This window comes from Vulpes lagopus, chromosome 11 (genome assembly GCF_018345385.1).
Source record: "Vulpes lagopus strain Blue_001 chromosome 11, ASM1834538v1, whole genome shotgun sequence".
NCBI lineage: Eukaryota > Metazoa > Chordata > Mammalia > Carnivora > Canidae > Vulpes > Vulpes lagopus.
Window position 1 is genome coordinate 84,191,103 of NC_054834.1, and position 17,906 is coordinate 84,209,008.

The 17,906-nt window shown below is 40.2% G+C and overlaps 1 protein-coding gene across 7 annotated transcripts in view; it reads left to right on the forward strand.

Moving 5' to 3' along the window:
• Positions 1 to 17,906, forward strand: part of TANC1 (tetratricopeptide repeat, ankyrin repeat and coiled-coil containing 1) — a 229,345-nt gene that overhangs the window by 68,256 nt on the left and 143,183 nt on the right. For all 7 annotated transcript variants that reach the window (XM_041721675.1, XM_041721670.1, XM_041721674.1 and 4 more), the window contains exon 3: positions 9,842 to 9,921. Coding sequence is in view for 6 of the 7 variants with exons in the window: in XM_041721670.1 (XP_041577604.1) it covers positions 9,861 to 9,921 (61 nt within the window). In the remaining variant the exon portion in view is untranslated. The remainder of the gene's footprint in view (positions 1 to 9,841; positions 9,922 to 17,906) is intronic.

Genomic DNA, 17,906 nt, shown 5'->3' on the forward strand with positions numbered 1-17,906 from the left:
TATCCTAGGTTTATTTTAGAACTTGATATCCAAGATTAAAACTTATATCTATTGAACTATATAAAACTGCCCAGAGAAGGAAAGCTTGGACACCAGGCCATTCCTTGTCCCATCCTATCACCTTTTAACAGGCTGTATGCAATTCATTCAGTGAGCTATGCAGTGGGATTTTGGAACTCCTCTTGAATAACACTGTTCCTAACCTCTGGGTGTTAGGAATAGGGGAAGCATTGCCCATGTGACACTGAGGTCTCTGTCCCAGATACTCTTCCCTGTTGGTAATATGGCCCAACTTCCAGTGTTGTTCTTCTGTGAGCTCACAAATTAAAGAGCTTGCTTGCATTTTGTAGCATGACACCTCCAGGTCACAAATATTGACAACACTGGTGTTTGAAATAACTCCTAGATACCTAGCAGAACTTGAGTACACAGTAGGTATCTCTCAACAGAGGCAGATTCTGTTTTTCAGGATAGATTTGAGACATGGGATGCTGCTCTGTGGTGGACGTGTGTGTGTGGGGGGGCAAAGATGATTTTTTTTCTCTCCTGTTAGGCAGTTTTGTCTGTTTGACTACCTCACCAGGCCCCTGGGAGCTAATCTGTCTCATGCTTATCCAAAAAAGGAGGCATAAAAAAGGGACTGTATAGTTAGGCTCTGGAGCAAGACCACCTGGATGGGCAACCTGGCTCTGCTCCCATGAGCTATGTGACTCTAGACAAATCGCTGGGCTCTCTGTGTCTTTGTAGAATAGAGATATTTACAGTACCTTCTGCAGAGGGTGGTTGTGGGGATTAAATATGCATGGACTAAGTGCTTAGAGCAGGGTCTGGTATAGAGTTAGTGTTAAATAGGTGTTGCTGGCTGCACATTACAATCACCTGGGAGAGGTTTGAAAAATTGCGCCGGGTATTGGGAACGCCCATCCTAATGAAATTAGGAGCTGGAGGGAGTGTGGGTTATAACCTTGTTCAGAGCATCCTAGCAAGTCACTGACAGAGTGGAGGAGGGGTTTTGATGTCTTCTGTTCCAGGGCTTTAAGTGAAAGATCCATCTGTCAGCTACATAAGCAAGAGATCTTTGTGTAATGAATAGCTGCCTTTCACGGGGCATATTTGAAGTTGTCTGACCTTTTTCACTTTGAGGCCAGATGCAGTGCAATTTAAAAAATTTAATTTCTTTAGATTTATAATACCAGACTTCATTCAGCTGGCATTGATTGATTGAGTACCTTTTAACAGTTTGTGAAAAATGGACTTTCTGACATGTCTTCAAGGTCTCTTCTCCTTTTCCTGTAAAGACTTATCATCCATGCCCTAGACCCCAGCCAAGGGCCCTTTTTTCATCTGTGGTGATGGTTTATCAGCTACTGTGATTACAGTGATCTTACGAACCAGAAATAAAGTTTTCCCTGTAAAATTATAGCACCTGCAAGGTGGAAGAGGCCTGATTGTCCAGTCAAGCAGGAAAGGGAATAGTATCCCTGTTAGACAGATGAGTCCGTGAAAGGGGAAATAACTTGCCTGAAGTCATTTTGTTTATGTAATACCGTCTGTCTTTATTCAGGGAGTTGTCATTGCTATACATCAAGAAGTTGGTCAGTGGAAGCTGGGAGTTCATAGCTCTGTTGTATGATACAAGTGGAAAACTTCATAGAAAGAAGGGGAAAGAGAAGAAAATGTAATCCTGCTATGGCGATAACTGCCACATTGGGGATCGGGGCTTGGGTCTCTCGTTGCTATAAACCTTACAGGGGAACATCCTGTGACCCTAGTCACGGCCTCTACGGGGCTATGTGAGAGGATGGGCACCTGATTGTAGACTGTGGTTCATGTTCAAACCCTAGGTGGTCCTCCATGGGCTTTGACCTCCTGGTCATGGGGGCTCAGAGTTGATGTTGGCTTTCTCCCAGCTCTCCTTGGCTGGATCCACAACAACTACATGTTCACCCTCCTACAAAAGCCACTGTGTCTTTGAGGCTTCTATTAGGCACTATCCTGGTCACCTTCCTTACCCCCTGCTCCCGAGTTCATTGAGGACATTGGAAGCAGCCACTCAGTGCCTGAGCCTTCAGAAGTTCCAGGTCCACCTTTGCACACTGTGTAACTTTGGAGAACTGGTTCATCTTTCTAAGCCTCTCTGTTGCCTTGATTGTTATAAAAAAAAAAAAAAAATCTGGAAACTATCTCATAGGGTTTTTTTTCCTATTTTTTTTTTTTTTCCGGTAAGGATAAAAAGAGATTATATATATGTGTAACACTCCTTACCTGACATATAGTAAACCCTGATTAAATACTAGCTATGAGGATAATGGCTATACCAAGTGCTACCTCTGTTCCTGCAGTGAGCATCTGAATGACTCTTCCCCACACCAAGAATCAAATAGCTTCCAGTAACCCTCACTTGGAGGACTTGCACTTTAGCAAACCAAGCTTTTGGCCATCATGTGACCTTTATCATTGTCTGGCATGGCTCCATCTCCAAAATTTACAAGTTCATTTAAAAAGACTAGACTCTTTTCAAATTCCTCATTCACTTAGTCTGACTGTGTTTGTTCTCTGATCTCCTTGAGACCCCATTCCTGTCCTCTCTGGGTCTCACTCCCTTCTTGTCCAGTCCTGTCTCCGTGGCACAGCACTCCAAGCATGTGACATAAGCACCCTTCTCAGTCTTGACAAGTCCTGCAGACAGCCAGCCGCTGATCAGTCCTCTTGTCCTCTGGGTAGTTCTTGGGGCTGAGCATCAGAGGATGCAGTTGCATAGTTTCATTATTTGGTGCCATGGCATGGTCTGCAACCCGGATTGGGCAGTCTGAACTGTTCAGCTGTCCTTTTATTTGTTTTTTAAAGATGTTATTTATTTATTCATGAGAGACACAGAGAGGCAGAGGGAGAAGCAGGCTCCATGCAAGGAGCTCGATGTAGGACTCGATCCTGGATCCCGGGATCATGCCCTGGGCCGAAGGCAGATGCTCAACCCAGGTGTCCCTGTTCAGCTGTCCTTTATTTATTTTGATTTTTTTTAAAAAAAGATTTTATTTATTTATTCATGAGAGACAGAGAAAGAGAGAGGCAGAGACACAAGCAGAGGGAGAAGCAGGCTCCATGCAGGGAGCCTGATGTGGGACTCGATCCTGGGTCTCCAGGATCACGCCCTGAGCTGCAGGCGGCGCTAAACCGCTGCGCCACTGGGGCTGCCCTCAGCTGTCCTTTTAATCTTGTGTTTGCCTCCTTCTCTTCTGCAAAGGTTGTTCTCCACCCTGTTTCTCTCCTACCTTATTTTTGCTTGATAGAGAAAATGGAGGCATAGCTTCCTGCCTATGTTTGTTGGCTTTTTCTTCCCTATCATATTATACTTGACTTTGTGTCCCTCTTTGCTGGGTATGAATACTTAGAAATTTGTGTACAACGAACAACTACAATCTCTAGCCCAGTGCTCATTCCTTAATTGGAAAATCAGGTCATAACCCTGTCTCTCTCTGCTGCTTGCTGATCCAGGAGAGTCAGGATAAGTTCCTCCAATGCTCAGAGCCTTGCATTTTAAATGAGGCTATTATATTTTAAATTTGTTTAAAATGTAAATAAATTGTTTAAGTTTATTAAAGGATGGCTGTCTATTTTGAGATAGAACCATTCCCTTTAAGAATTATAGATGGATTAAAGCTATGTTCTTCCTCAGTGTATCTATTGGTAGTAAAGCAACGAATACTGGGCTGGGGAGTGGGGCAGGGTTTGGCTATCAGTGGCTCATAGCCTAGTGGAGGAAGCAGGTGGGTAAGTCCTCCAGGAGTTTTGAGGTGGCTTTTTGTTTGTTTATTTACTAGGAAGAGAGAGAGAGGGAGCTTTGTGGGAGTGGAAGGAGGGGCAGAGGGAGAGAATTTTTTAAGCCAACTTCCCAATGAGAATGGAGCCCAACGTGGGACTTCAGCCCAGGATCCACGAGATTGTGACCTGAGCTGAAACCAAGAGTCAGCCACTTAACTGACTGAGTCACCCAGGCGTCCTGAGGTGGCTTTTGAAGGGTACCTGTGAAATGCCTTTGCTTTCTCAAACCTAAATATTTATGAACGTATGGATGGTGGTGGTAAAAATATTGCAGTTCTTTTGTCTTCTAGTTTGGAGCATCTTGCTGTTGGGTGGAGGGGAGGTAGGTGCTTGGTTGAGGAGCATCCAACCTGAAGAGAGATCCTGGGAGACTGGTGCTCAGTCTTGTACACCAGCCATTGGCCTGGGAGTCATAAGGCTTATTGCCAGGAGTGCTGCCCTGGTTATCCCCTATCTGATTTCCTGGTTTGAAGGAGAACGTATTGATCTCAGGTTTTGGCTTTTCTGTCATTGTACTTGTGCTTTCTGTACATGTATTTGAAATACCAAAATAAAACCTCCCTGCAGCTTTCTGAAGGACCTGTTAAGAGAACAGATCCTGCTGTAGAAATGAGTTGTTCATCGTGGATAGGCCAGATAACTTGGAAACTAGTGGTTGGTACCAAAAAATAATTCTTAAAACTGTTTGTCCAAACCCCTTGTGGGAGAGAATTGCCATTGATTTTGAATTCCCTTCCATAACAACCTGCTATTCATTCATTTAAAAAATGTATTTTTGGATTGGTTGTGTATAAGGTACATTGCTGGGTGCCGGGAGGGATTTGTCGAGTTGGCTGCCATGGCCTGCTAAGGCTTTATGGAGGAAGTAGTGTTAACAGTTGGGCTCAACAAATCTCTTCACAAAATAAAAAAAGTCTCTTGGAGCCAGAAGGAAGTACTTGTTCATATTTTCCTACTAAAATAAAATTTCCTTTCTGCCAAGTAGTTCACAAAATGAGAACTTCTTTGTACAAACTTGCATACAGTAATTTTCTAGTAACTTGAAATACCAGCTTTGGAGAGTCAGGTTTTTAAATTTTCTTTTCTTTTCTTTTTCTTGTTTTTAAAGATTTTTTTTATGAGAGAGAGAGAGGCAGAGACACAGGCAGAGAGTGAAGCAGGCTCCACTCAGGGAGGCCGATGTGGGACTCGACCTTGGGACTCCAGGATCATTCCCTGGGCCGAAGGCAGGTGCTAAACTTCTGAGCCACTCAGGTGTCCCAGGTTTTTAAATTTTTTTTTTTTTATTTTTTTTTTTTATTTTTTTATTTTTTAAATTTTTTTTTTTAATTTTTATTTATTTATGACAGTCACAGAGAGAGAGAGAAAGAGGCAGAGACACAGGCAGAGGGAGAAGCAGGCTCCATGCACCGGGAGCCCGACGTGGGATTCGATCCCGGGTCTCCAGGATCGCGCCCTGGGCCAAAGGCAGGCGCCAAACCGCTGCGCCACCCAGGGATCCCAAAATTTTTAAAGTAATCTCTGCACCCACCGTGTGGCTTGACATCACAACCCCAAGTTCAAGAGTCCCATGCTTTACCAATGAGCCAGCCAGGTGCCCCAGAAGAAACTTTTTTTTTTTTTTTTAAGAAACTTTTCCCAAAGCCATATTTCCCATAGAATATCTTCCCATAGAATATTTAAAATGTCTGAAAGTGATTTCAATCTAATAGAGTTTCCACTTAATTTGTGCATCAGACCTTAAAACATCTGAATTGAGACTTCATGCCCAGAAATCTTTTAAATTCAGATTACTTGGGGCTGTAAATTTATTATGCTTTTAATAAGTCATACTCAAATCGGACGTCTTTTTGCCTATGACAAGCCTAACCATAAAGAGCAGTAGAATTAGGGGCATGGTTTGTAGAATGGCTTTGAATAAAGAAGAATGAATGGCTGAGCTTTCGTGCATTGGGGGATAAATTATAGCCCAGTGTTACCATACTAGCAGTGGAAATAGGGCAGTAACGTCATACAGTTGCTTTCTGGTTGCTTGATCTGTAGTGACTCTTCTCTCCCCCAGCTTTTCTGAACAAATCATCTGAATCCTAGAGAAGTTCAGTGACTTGTTTCCAGTCACAACACGACGACCAGGGCTGAGATTAGTCCCTTGATTCCTGGGCTTTTTCTATTATAGGGGGAAAAAAAAAAGTGATGTTGGGGAGTGGGGAGAGAGACCTACTGGAATTTCAAGTATTCATCAAGAGTTGTTTTTTCCCAGCCTCGTGGGAGCTCTAAAAGAATGTTGAGATATGGCTCTTGCTTTCAGGAAGCTTCTATAACGCAGTTTTCCATGAATTTCCAGCCAACAGCCAGTGCCCCATCTAGCAGGCCTCTTTGTTTCTTTTTGTGGTCTCTATTCTGCTTTGTTTTCTTGATTTGTTCTATTCTATATAATTTATCTTGAAAGGTGCTTCAGACCCCACACTGCCGCTACACATTTCCTTTCTTTTAATAAGCATTAAAGGTTGCCAAATAAAGGAAAGTAAGCTCTAAAGGTAGCCATACAGAAGACGTGGCTATTATTTAGATGAGTCAAACCTTGGTATGTTAGAAAAATCTTTTCAAGCCCTTAAAGTTGAGGATGTTTTTGATGTCTCCCTTTTCTGGGGGAAAAGTTCTTAATTATATACAACTTAGTTTTCAGTGTTTCACTTGTAAATATCGCTGTTCTGGTTTGCTTGATGTTGATAAAAGTAGGTAGGCACCTTTCGAAACAGCTTTGCTTTGAGGTCAGATAAACTGTTTTATGGGAGAAGCTCCTAGCCTGCACACATTCAGGATAACTGGATAATAAGATTTTGTGATCATGAGATTTTAATTAAGGTGTGGACATGAAAGGGTATTATGCATTTTCCTCCCCAGTCTCTCATTGCCTGATGTCACATGGATTTAACTGTGTTTTTTGGCATTCCTTGTAAATGAAAATATATAGGAATGTTCCTTGTAACTTATAAACTGCTATAAATGTTGGGTAATTGCTTGATTTGGAGGAAGTCGCTCATCTGTGTTCATTGCAGCCTGGTTAAATCTGTCAACAAATACTGAGGACAGAGTGGGTGTGAAGCCTGCGTTTGGCTTCTGTTTGTATTAAAAAGTAAACATAGTCCCTGCCCTCAGCTCACAGATTTGACTTGAAACTGTATAAACAGGCAGTATGACACTCCAGAAGAGGAAAATTTTAATACTACTGGTGTTCTGTGATTTCAGACAAGGTGGTCATGGTTACGATGCTGCTATTGTGATCGCAAGCCAAAATAGCTTCTGTCTTGCTTCGAAATCCTTTCTGTTTTACCTAGGATAATCTTTGTTATATCTTATCTATCACTGTAATCACTGTGCAGAATTTTTTTTTTCTTTTTTTACTGTGCAGAATTCTAACATAAAACATGGAGATACTGGGCCTATTCTCAAAGACTCCGTGTATTAAATGAGAAATCCAAACGGTGAAAGGAAGCTTGGCACTTTTTGTTACTTCGGGGTGTTTTTAAACGAAGAACCTATGGTATTTGGGAGACTTAGAATGTTGAATAACAGTAGAAAAATAAGAAAATCTAGGTGCCTTGAGGTCATGGGTCTGAGGTCAATGTTATATACTCACATTTTATTTTCTTTAAATGAAAATTCTGGGAAGTTTTCTCCCACTAGAGAATTTCAGAGGCTGGTCTTTCCTCTCTTCCTCAAAAAGTATATAAATTAAAGAAATGGCAGCTGAAGTTCCTTTTGTACTCAGGTATACTCATTTGAAGTTTCTCCAGGTCACAGTTTGAATAGGTCTTAGAATATAAATTTAAGCTTTTCCCCTTGACTTGCTATTTATGGAGGAAAGCAGAAACTGGAAAGAAAAAATTACAGTGGCCATCTGATCGCCTTTTCAGTTAACTCAGGACCACCGATGTGGAAGATGCGACAATCCTGAGAGCAGCTGGGCTCCCTGGAGTGGGCAGTCCGGGTGTCTGGCACGTGATGCCGAAGGCAGTGTCTCCCGGTCCTTCTGTGGGACGTGTCTCCCCAGTGGCACAGCAGATCTGCCGTGGGTTGGGGACGACCAGGGTGATGATGGGGTCACCCTGGGTGCTGCGGTGGAGCTTGAGCTCCGTGATCAAGGCCTGTGCAGGGCTCCCGGAGAGCTCACTCAGGGACCTCGGCCAAGCTCTGCAGGCTGGCGTGTTTTACTTTTCTTTGTTTTATTTTTAAAGCATGTAGTCTTTGTAAAATGACAAGCCCTGAAGGTTGATTGATTTACTTGGAAAAGAAAATATCTGTGCTTAGCAGGCCTCTGTCCCTGAATTTTGTCCACCATATCTCCTACAATATTTCAGCATGATCACCGAGAGAAATTTGTGTTTCCATGCTTGCCCTTCAGGTGAAACTCCAGCCTTTGCACCAGGGTTCCCTGAAGTAGCAGTTTAAAAAAGAATTAGGCTGTAAACCCTGCCCCTTTTGTGTGTAGAGACTTGTTTGTCAGGTGATTTAACTCTGTCGCACTTTACCATCGCCTTCTCCAAATTCTGCTTAAAGTTGTTGTCTTCCTAGTTATCTCCAGGGTGGATTGGTTGGTTGTTGATTTTTGTCTGTTCGTTTGTTTGATTGCCGTTGCCCAAAGCTTTCATCTTCTGAGTGGGGAGGTAGAGCGTGGAAGGAGGGGGACCCTTGCTGGGAGCCTGCGGGTTTCGGTTCTGGCGTGGCTGTTCATTTGCTGTGTGACCCCTGGGCAGTCAGTCTTCTAGGGTCTCGGTTTCTTCATCAGGGAAACAGAGGACTTGGAAAAGTAAATACAGGCCTGGACCAAATGAGAAGAAGGTCACCGTGTGTGCTTATGTTGTGCGACTGAATGGCAGTGCTTGGGGCCTCTTGCCTCGGTCTGTGCTCCCCATGGAGGCCCTGCTCCGCTCTGGCCCCAGCAGCCGGTGCCGCGTATACACGGACGCTGGTTCCAGCATTCCGGCTCCCTGGACAGGTGGGACTGGGCGTCTTCTCCACTGGAGTTTCTCCCTTTTGGCCCCGCTCTGCTGCTTCTTTCTTCCAGGAACAACCTGCTTGCCTTCCACCTTCTTGTCCTTGGTGCACTTAGCAGGGGTGTGATGGGTAACACAACCCACTCGGATTTGTTACTGCTGGGAGTTGTCCAGCCATCTCCTCCGAGTTACTGGAGGAAAAAGAGAGCTGCAGGAGACTCAGTGATGAAATAATGGTCCTTTTGTCTGTCTCTTGCTCTAGGGATGGTTTTAGGTTTCATCTTAGGCCTGGGCCATTGTGTTGTTTTTACATGCTCAGTACAACCCTGTTTAAAAATGAAGCTTATCATTTAAAGGATTCAGCTGTAGTGCCACAGACCGTTCTTCTTTCGTCCCCATCCCCCCCAAAAGTCCTCGCTGTATGTAGTAAAAACCCACTGCAGTGTGTGCTGTTTGATTGGGTCCCCTGACATCAGCTTAAAATGTTTCCCTTGTATTTATTTTGCAAATGCTTATAAGGAATGTTTTAATCTGATAAACTTCCAAAATGTTTTCCTTGTGGTTATATAATCAGTAGCATCTGCAAAACATGCCTTTAACCATGTAGCTTTCTTCTTAACCATTATCTTGTTGATTCTCTGTTCTAATGTTTTCTTTTGATGAACTGGGGTTAGGAGATCTGAATTCCTGTGCCAGACATCTTACAGTAACGTGCCCAGATTTAGCCTCATAACCTTAATTAGATGTGGAATGCTGAGAATGCTCTGTTTTTTTTTTAAACTTTTATAACAAGCCATTGAACTTCTGATCACTTCATTAAAAGTTATAAAACACTCCTTGTGTCTTTAACATTTAGTTCCCCATCTTAGTTTCTTCATAGAAAATTAACGTAAAACTTAAGGTATCTTTAGATTCTCCTGAACAATCTGTTAGAGCCTAAGTTACCTTTTGTGTCAGTATGTACATAATATTTCAACTCACAACCCTTAATTCCTCTTCCCTCCCCCCCCCTTTTTTTTTAGAAGCAAAAGAGTGTTGAAAATGTTAAAAGCTGTGCTGAAGAAGAGCCGAGAGGGAGGAAAGGGGAGCAGGAAGGAAACAGGTATGTACAAGCAGGTGGCCGTGGGGCAGCAGCTCCTGCTCACTCTAGGCTGGGAGGATGCTATTGCATTGGGAATGGGTCCAAAGAGTGTTCCAGGTTAGAACGCACATAACACTGGAAGCTATGAGAAACGAAATAGATTTCTGAGCTTTCTTATGGGAAGTGACTTTGAAAATTGAGTTTGCCTTATGAACCAAATCCTTCCCCAGAAGACTTGTAAAGTTCATAATTTTAACAGAACATTCAGATCCAGAGGCAGTCAGAGTTACAGACCTGGAGGGATAGCAGGTGTGTCCAGGAATTTGGTTTCTAGAAAGCTCTTTCCCTTTTCCCACATGCAATTGCATTTTATATGTTTGACCAACTGCTGGCTGACTGGTTCTCGCCTTTTGAGTATCAGATTTTCCACCTAACAGGTGTAGCCTCACTCAGTGCCAGACTGCTAGTTTTCATTATGATGAGAGCTACTTAATTTGGCTTGGATTTCATTCCTGTTTATAGAGTTCTGTTCTGGTGCTTATGTGGTCATTGTGATTCTTCATTGCCTTCCATGTGATAAACTCTTCTAAGGTTATTTAGGTGACCACTTAGTGGTCTGTTTTTCTACAAAAATTACATATTATTTACTATTGTACAATAAAAATCTGTTAGTCTGGATTGATTTTCTTGGAATGTACTATTTTACTCTGCAAGCTTAACAATAATCCACAGTGGAGAGTGGTTGCTTTTCTGAATTATTGTATATGGAATAACATTTCAGTTTTAATTTCTATTACAGTATAAATACACTTATTACCATAACATCGCTGAATTTTACAGTTAACTTTTCAATTGAAAAGATCTTGAAGTACCTTTTATTACATATTATGTAATATATATATATAATTACATAATGTTTGTAATGTTATGACAGTGTTCATGTCTGTTTCTGTACATATGTAATAGAATAGGTGGGCTTAAACTTTTTAGTTATATGGAACTTAAGTAAATTTGCTGTTATCCCATAAACCAAAAAGTCTGCAAAACAGCAAACTTCCTTTAAAAGGAGAATCTTTATTGTAAAGTTACTGTTAAAATTCCACCAGAAGCTTCTCGTTAATGCCTGCATAAGCGGATACAAAGAAAAAAATTCAGTTTTTAATGATAGAAACGAGACCGTAGTCAGCTTTTAACCTTAAGAAACCACCCCCCCTACCTTGAATAATTAATTAGAATTGTTACTATGGAGAATTTTCAGTTCACATAATTTCTATCCAGGAGGACATTCACCCTCTGCTGGGTCAAGGCCAAAATATCTTTCTTTTTATTTCTCTGAAAGCAGCTTAAAAAAATTTTCCCCCCTGTTTTGGCTCATCTGACATTCATCCTAGGGACTTCATTATTTGCTTCTTTAGATGCCTTTGTAATTTCCAGCATAAAGTTAGGTCCTAAGCTGTCTGGCTGGGGATGCCCAACCAGTGGCCCGGTCTCCAAGCCAAAACTCCCTATTTAGTCATGGGAGTCAGGCCCACCATCCTCTTTGACCAGTGGCCAGTGAAATAACAGTACAGTAATGATTTGGGGCACCCTGCCTTTCAGAACGGCCAGACAGTGAACATAGTTTGCATTTGTAACTTTTCCAGTTTTAAAGCATGTGAGTTTTGGGTTTATTTCCCCCTCTGGTCTTTAAGAGCAACTACTGTTTTTTTCTGAATCATTTCTTCATAATAATTCCCACACTATGGCTTTTCACTAATGCAAACCAACTTGAAAAAGCAATGGGACTATTTCTCATAAAACATCTGTATGGTATGTGCCTTTTTTCTGTTAACTAGAACCTGGTTGTGTTAGTTGGAACAAAGCAGATGGAATCTTAAATCTCGATGAAGTTATGTCACAAGATGATTGGGGAAAATACTTGGAATTTGACCATTCATATGTTGAGCTCTGTGCCAGCTCTCATTATATAAGTAGATCATAGCTAAGTTTCTCTGTAAATTAAAGCTGACTGATCTACGGAGAATGCCCTGAAACTTGAGCAATAATATCTCCTGCAATATGGAAAAATCTTGCTCTACTGTTTGCAATTAAAACCAATCTTTGTTGCAAAGACAAAGGAAAATTCATTTCTATGTACTTGAACTCACAATTACAGAAATTTAGGAAATATTTAGGTCTAAAATACTGAGCTCAGCATTTTATATATCCTTTGTAGATTGTTTTTACAATCTTGAACCACACTTTTTTTTTTTTTTAATTGAATTGGCTTTGAGAATTTAGAAAGCATAATCATGGAGTTAAATTCAGTATTCTTTAAAAGAATACAGATATTTTTCAGAAATATTGAAAAGTTGTTACATTTTCAGTTCTTATCTCTAAAAGAAAATGTCACCTATATCTACTTTAAATTACTGATAAGATTTTAGTAGGTATTGAAATTTAAGTTACATGTATATTAAAAGTATTTGAAATATGTACAGTATTAAACTACTGAACATTGAGTGAACTCTAAATATAGAAAACCTTTTTTTTTTTTTTTTTTAAAAAAAAAAAAAAGACCCAGGAAATGCTTATAGCTAAACAGAAGTGTTTTCTGGAGGCTGTAGAATTGTGTCAGAGAATACAATATTAAAAACTTAATGTTTTGGGGAAAGTACATTTGCCTTGTCCCCACTATTCCATCAGTGCAAGTGAGCACTGTGTTTCTCTTGACCTTGAGTTAGGCCTGAGGGAGTAAAAATCAATATTAAACCACAATGTGGGGAGAGCTAGGTAAGGGCATATGTATAAATTTTTTCTTTCCTTCGTCTTATGTTAGGACTCTAAGGCAAATGTTTATTTTGAAGCTCTCGAGAGAGAAGAGACCACGACTTTTTATTTTAAGTGACCTTTCCTATCAAAAAACTTTCATGTTACTATTCTTAAACCTACTTAATTTAAAGATGAAATAATCACTGTACTATAAGTATATTGAGAATGTTCTGATACAAATCTGGACCAAATAGTTCAGAGTTGATATAAAGAGCAATGTAGAGAATGAATATCTTTTCTAAATAGTGCAATAACACTATTTAGATAATGCATGGGAAAAAGTCCCATTTTTTATAATAGAAACAAAAACTGTAGAACTCAACCTACGAAGAAATTTGCAAGCCTTACTTACATTGAGGAAAAGAATGAAACTTTGCTGAAGCACTTAAAGGAAGACCTGAATAAATGGAAAGAAATACATTGTTCTCAGATGGACAGATGTAGTATCTTAACCTGACCATCTCTTATAAAATAACCTATAGATTCCATTTAATCCCTGATGAAATCCCAATCATTTTATTTTTAAAGACATTGTTCTTTCAGAGCAGTTTTAGGTTCACAGCAAAACTGAGCAGAAGGTACAGAGATTTCCTGTGTATCCTCTGTCCCTACTCATTCATAGCCTTACCCATGATCAACACCCCCTACCAGAGCAGTATGTTGGTTACAGCTGATGAACCTACACTTGACACATCATGATCATCCAGATCCCATAGTTTACATTAGGGTTCAGTCTTGGTGTGGTGCATTCTACGGGTTTGGGCAAATGTGTAATGATCTGTGTCTGTTGTTATAGTATCATACAGAATATTTTCACTGCTCAGAAAAGTATTTTTTTTTTTTTTAAACACAACATAACCAGTTGATTTAACAATTCATCTGGAAGAGAAAATGCTTAAGAATAGCATCCAGGAAAAATGGAAAGTGTGGGTCAAGTGTGTATCCAGATGGCTGAGCCTGGTTCCCATGCCTGGCTTCTAGCTGCAGGAGAGGCTAGACAAACGTGTATTTTGACTTCTTAGCTTCTATAGGGTAAAGTGGGCTTCACCTCCCACTTCTGTCATCAACACTGGCAGGTCCCTTCTACTTTAAAGGCCAAGCACAGATATTTCATATAGAATAATCACTGCTTCACATAGTAAATGATTTGGCTAGTTTTTTGGACTTTTTTTTTTTCTTATTGTTCTCCAAGAAATGAATCTTAATTCTATTTGATATAATTGTAGCTCACAGTTGATAACTGTTTTGGTTTTTTTTGTCTCTCTCCATCTCTATGCATCCCTTCTCCTGCCCTCTGCCAATCTTGAAACCTTAGCCTTTTACCCTGTCCAACTTTTCTAGTTGCTCTGTTTTGGTGTGGAAGTAGCTCCAAGTTGAGGCAGAAGAACAAAGTTTGGTGAACTTGTAATTGTGGTACTGCCTCAATTAAAAAGACTAATGAAGGAAGGGTTGGTTAATATGCTAAAATAATTGTTTATTAGTCTTTTCCTTTCAGTTTAATTATTTGTGTTCTTTTTTTTTTTTTTTTTTCCAGTAGGGGGGCTTAGTTTGAAGCAATTTATTAAAAAAAAAAATTTGACCCTCACCTTTTCATCGTTAAAACGCAGCTGGTCGGCTAAGTGCACTTATAATGGTGTTAATTAAGACATTGGATAGTCTCTAAACTTGAGTGTGTACTGAATTAATCTGTTAGCTTTGCATCTAATCCTTCACTTTGAATTTGTAGTAAAAGGAAGCTGTTTGCCTCTAAAGTTTAAAAGCCATTGATGTGATTGTTAAATGTGGTATTTTAAGCCATTCCAGGCTGCAGTCTGGTTTTCAGTGGTACCTTCTAAAAATGCCTCCATACAAACGATGCTTTGTTTTATCCGGAAAATATGAAGCTGCTTTTGATTATTCTGTGCTGCATTGCCCATTTTCTGTGGTTGTGGACTATTATTTAGGAATTTAGTGCAGTGACTGTCTTGCTGAGCTATGGATATTTGGTATCTTGTTGTTAACAGACTCCAAAAATGTTTCCCAAGCAGCAAAACAGGCAGAAATAATTCAGTCTAAAGGTACTGTATTTCTCTTTACCAGGGTACTTAAGCAAATTCTGTAAAGTATTGGGACATGATATAAACACAGGCTAGAGGCCAAGCTGGTTTTTGGTAGAATCAGGAATGCAGTTCCCTCTGGTTTGATTGGTTCCTTCACCAGTTTCTCTTTGTTGTCTCTTCTGCATGTCTCAAAGTCTAGAGAAAGCAAACTTGGGAATTAGAAGTCACAGATTCAAATCCCAGCTTGATTACCTCCCAATTTACATGAATTTGGGCAAATTCCTTAACTTGACTAAGTTACCTTACAAAGATGTTTTCAGGGCAAAATGAGAGAACCTTTTTGCAGAAGTGTCTCACTTGACACCTGGCTTCTGCTACATACGCTGCAGAGCTTTGCTTTCCTGAGAAAACTGTGTGCTACCTTGAACAAACAAAACCATTGAAAGACTTTTTATTCTTTCCCAGTTGAAGAGCAACCAGGACTACTCTCAGGCAGAGGAGCTTCTTTCCATGACTACCCGTCTCCAAATGCAGATTCTGCCTTCATCTTGGCATACTGAAGTCTTTTGTGCCATCTTTACCCTTTCCCTCTAACAAAACTGAGAAAACGGAGTCACTTGTCTCTTGTATGGTGGTTGATACTTGGGAAATCATTTATTTAACCTTTCAGCCTGTATCAAGTACTGGCATTTTATTTTTTCTTTGTGAAGTTAAACTAGAAGACTTTCTCCCTTGCTGAAGAGATTTCCGGGGTCAGTAAGCAGCTTTAAGAATAGTTTATAGTTTCTGAGATGTTTCATTTCGACACATTCTTAATTAATGAAGGTCTTCCTATGTAGGAGGCTCTGCCCTCCATCCTCTTTGTAGCTTTCCCATATGTTTTTGGGAAATAGAAAGGATGAAAGAGAAGGAAGAGAACAGATACTTAACATTTATCACGTGTCAGGCGCCTACACGTCATGGACCAAGCTGGTTCATCCTGAACAGCCTGTTTCTTGTGAAGGGCATAATTAGAGAAAGCTCTGGACAGAGAAAGTGAAATTAAGACACCTCCTGGATCTTCTGTGTTTTCCAGCCAATAAGACCCCCAGCAAGTCACAACCTATCTGAATCATCATAAAGTTTGTAGTGGAATTCTCAACAACACTTACTTGCTTGGGTCTCTCTTTGTATGTGTAGATGACCCATGAACAGTGCAGGGGTTAGGGATTCTAACCCTCACACAGTTGAAAAATCTACATATAACTTTTGACTCCCTAGATAACTACTAATAACCTCTTGGACTGGAAGCCTTGCTGATAAAATAATCTATTAACACCTATTTTGTATGTTATATGTATTATATACTATATTCTTAAAATAAGTTAGAAAAAAAATTTGCTAAGAAAATCTGATGAAGAGAAAATATATTTAGAGTACTGACTGTTTTAATGTGGAAAAAACAAAAGCTACATATAAGTGGGCCCATGTAGTTCAAACCCGTTTTGTTCAAGGGTCAACTGTATGTGTAAATGCAGTAGGAAACTAAATAGAGAAATATTAAATGTTACAATTCAGAGTCTGATTTTTTGCATCAAATCTAATTTAATTTTATAAATACTTTTTAAAAAATTAAAGCTGCTTTTCTCTAAAATTACCCAAAAACAACGGTCTTATTTTCTGTATACCTAATTTTTAAAGAGCTTTGTCATGTGTAGTTTCTTAATTCCCATAAAAATTCAATATCTGGGGCAGCCCCAGTGGCTCAGCGGTTTAGCGCTGCCTTCAGCCCAGGGTGGGACCCTGGAGGCCCAGGATCAAGTCCCACGTCGGGCTTCCTGCATGGTGCTTCTTCCTCTGTCTGTGTCTCTGCCTCTCTCTCTAGGTCTCTCATGAATAAATAAATAAAAATCTTTAAAAAATCTTTTTAAAATTTCTATATCTGAATTTTAATGTGACCATTTGGATATTTTTACAGTTTTTTTTTTTTTTTTTTTAAGAGATTGAGAGCAAGTGAGGGAGAGGGAGAGAGAATCTTAAGCAGGCTCCACAGCACAGAGCTGGGCGAGGAGCTTGATTTCACGACCCTGAGATCATGCATGATCTGAGCTGAAATCAAGAGTTGGACTTAACCAATTAAGCCATTGGAGTGCCTCCAATTTGCATTTTCTAGGAAGAGAAGTCCAAGGTTTTAGTTCTATTCTACAGAAATATAAAAAACTTGATTTCATATAATCTTTTGGCAAATGTAGTTTCTGAGTGGGGAGATAGGCTAAAAGATATGACATAGATGGACTTTTTCTTCTGTGAAGGATGTTGTAAGCTTACTATTCCTCTTAAGAGGCTGAGGCTTTGACCTTGCAGATGTCCTGCAGCTGATGGATGGCCACCAGGGCTAACCTGTTGGATAATGTTAGTCTTGGCGTAGAGCTTCAAATTGAGAAACCTTTATTTACAGCTGAAAACATGGAGTTGGAAAGTAGAATCTACGTCTCTCCACCTTCTGGTGAAGACTCTTTCTGGCCGCCTTCCTGTGTCCTCAAATGGCAAGAGAGAGACGGCAAGCTCTCTGGGACCTATTCTTATAAGGACATTAATCCCATCATGAGGGTACTTCCCGTGTGATGTCCATTAAAACTAATTATCTCCCAAGGGCCTTATCTCTAAATACCACCATGTGGGGGTTTAGGGCTTCAGTATATGAATTTTTAGGAGACACATTCAGCTCATAGCACTTGTCTCTATTCTGATTATAAATTTAATACTATATTTCATTATAAAACATACCATATTTCAGGTACCTCCAAGGAAGAAAGAACTGTCAATTAACTGATATCATACTTTATTACCTAAAATGTTTGACCTGGGATCCCTGGGTGGCGCAGCGGTTTGGCGCCTGCCTTTGGCTCAGGGCGTGATCCTGGAAACCCGGGATCGAATCCCACGTCGGGCTCCCGGTGCATGGAGCCTGCTTCTCCCCCTGCCTGTGTCTCTGCCTCTCTCTCTCTCTCTCTGTGACTATCATAAATAATAAAAAAAAAATAAAAAAATAAAAAAAATAAAAATAAAAAATAAAAAATAAAATGTTTGACCTACTGACGATTTCCTTTCTTTAGAGAGTTATTTTTATGTATCTCAATCTTTTTCAAAATAGGGGTGCCTGGGTGGCTCAGTAGG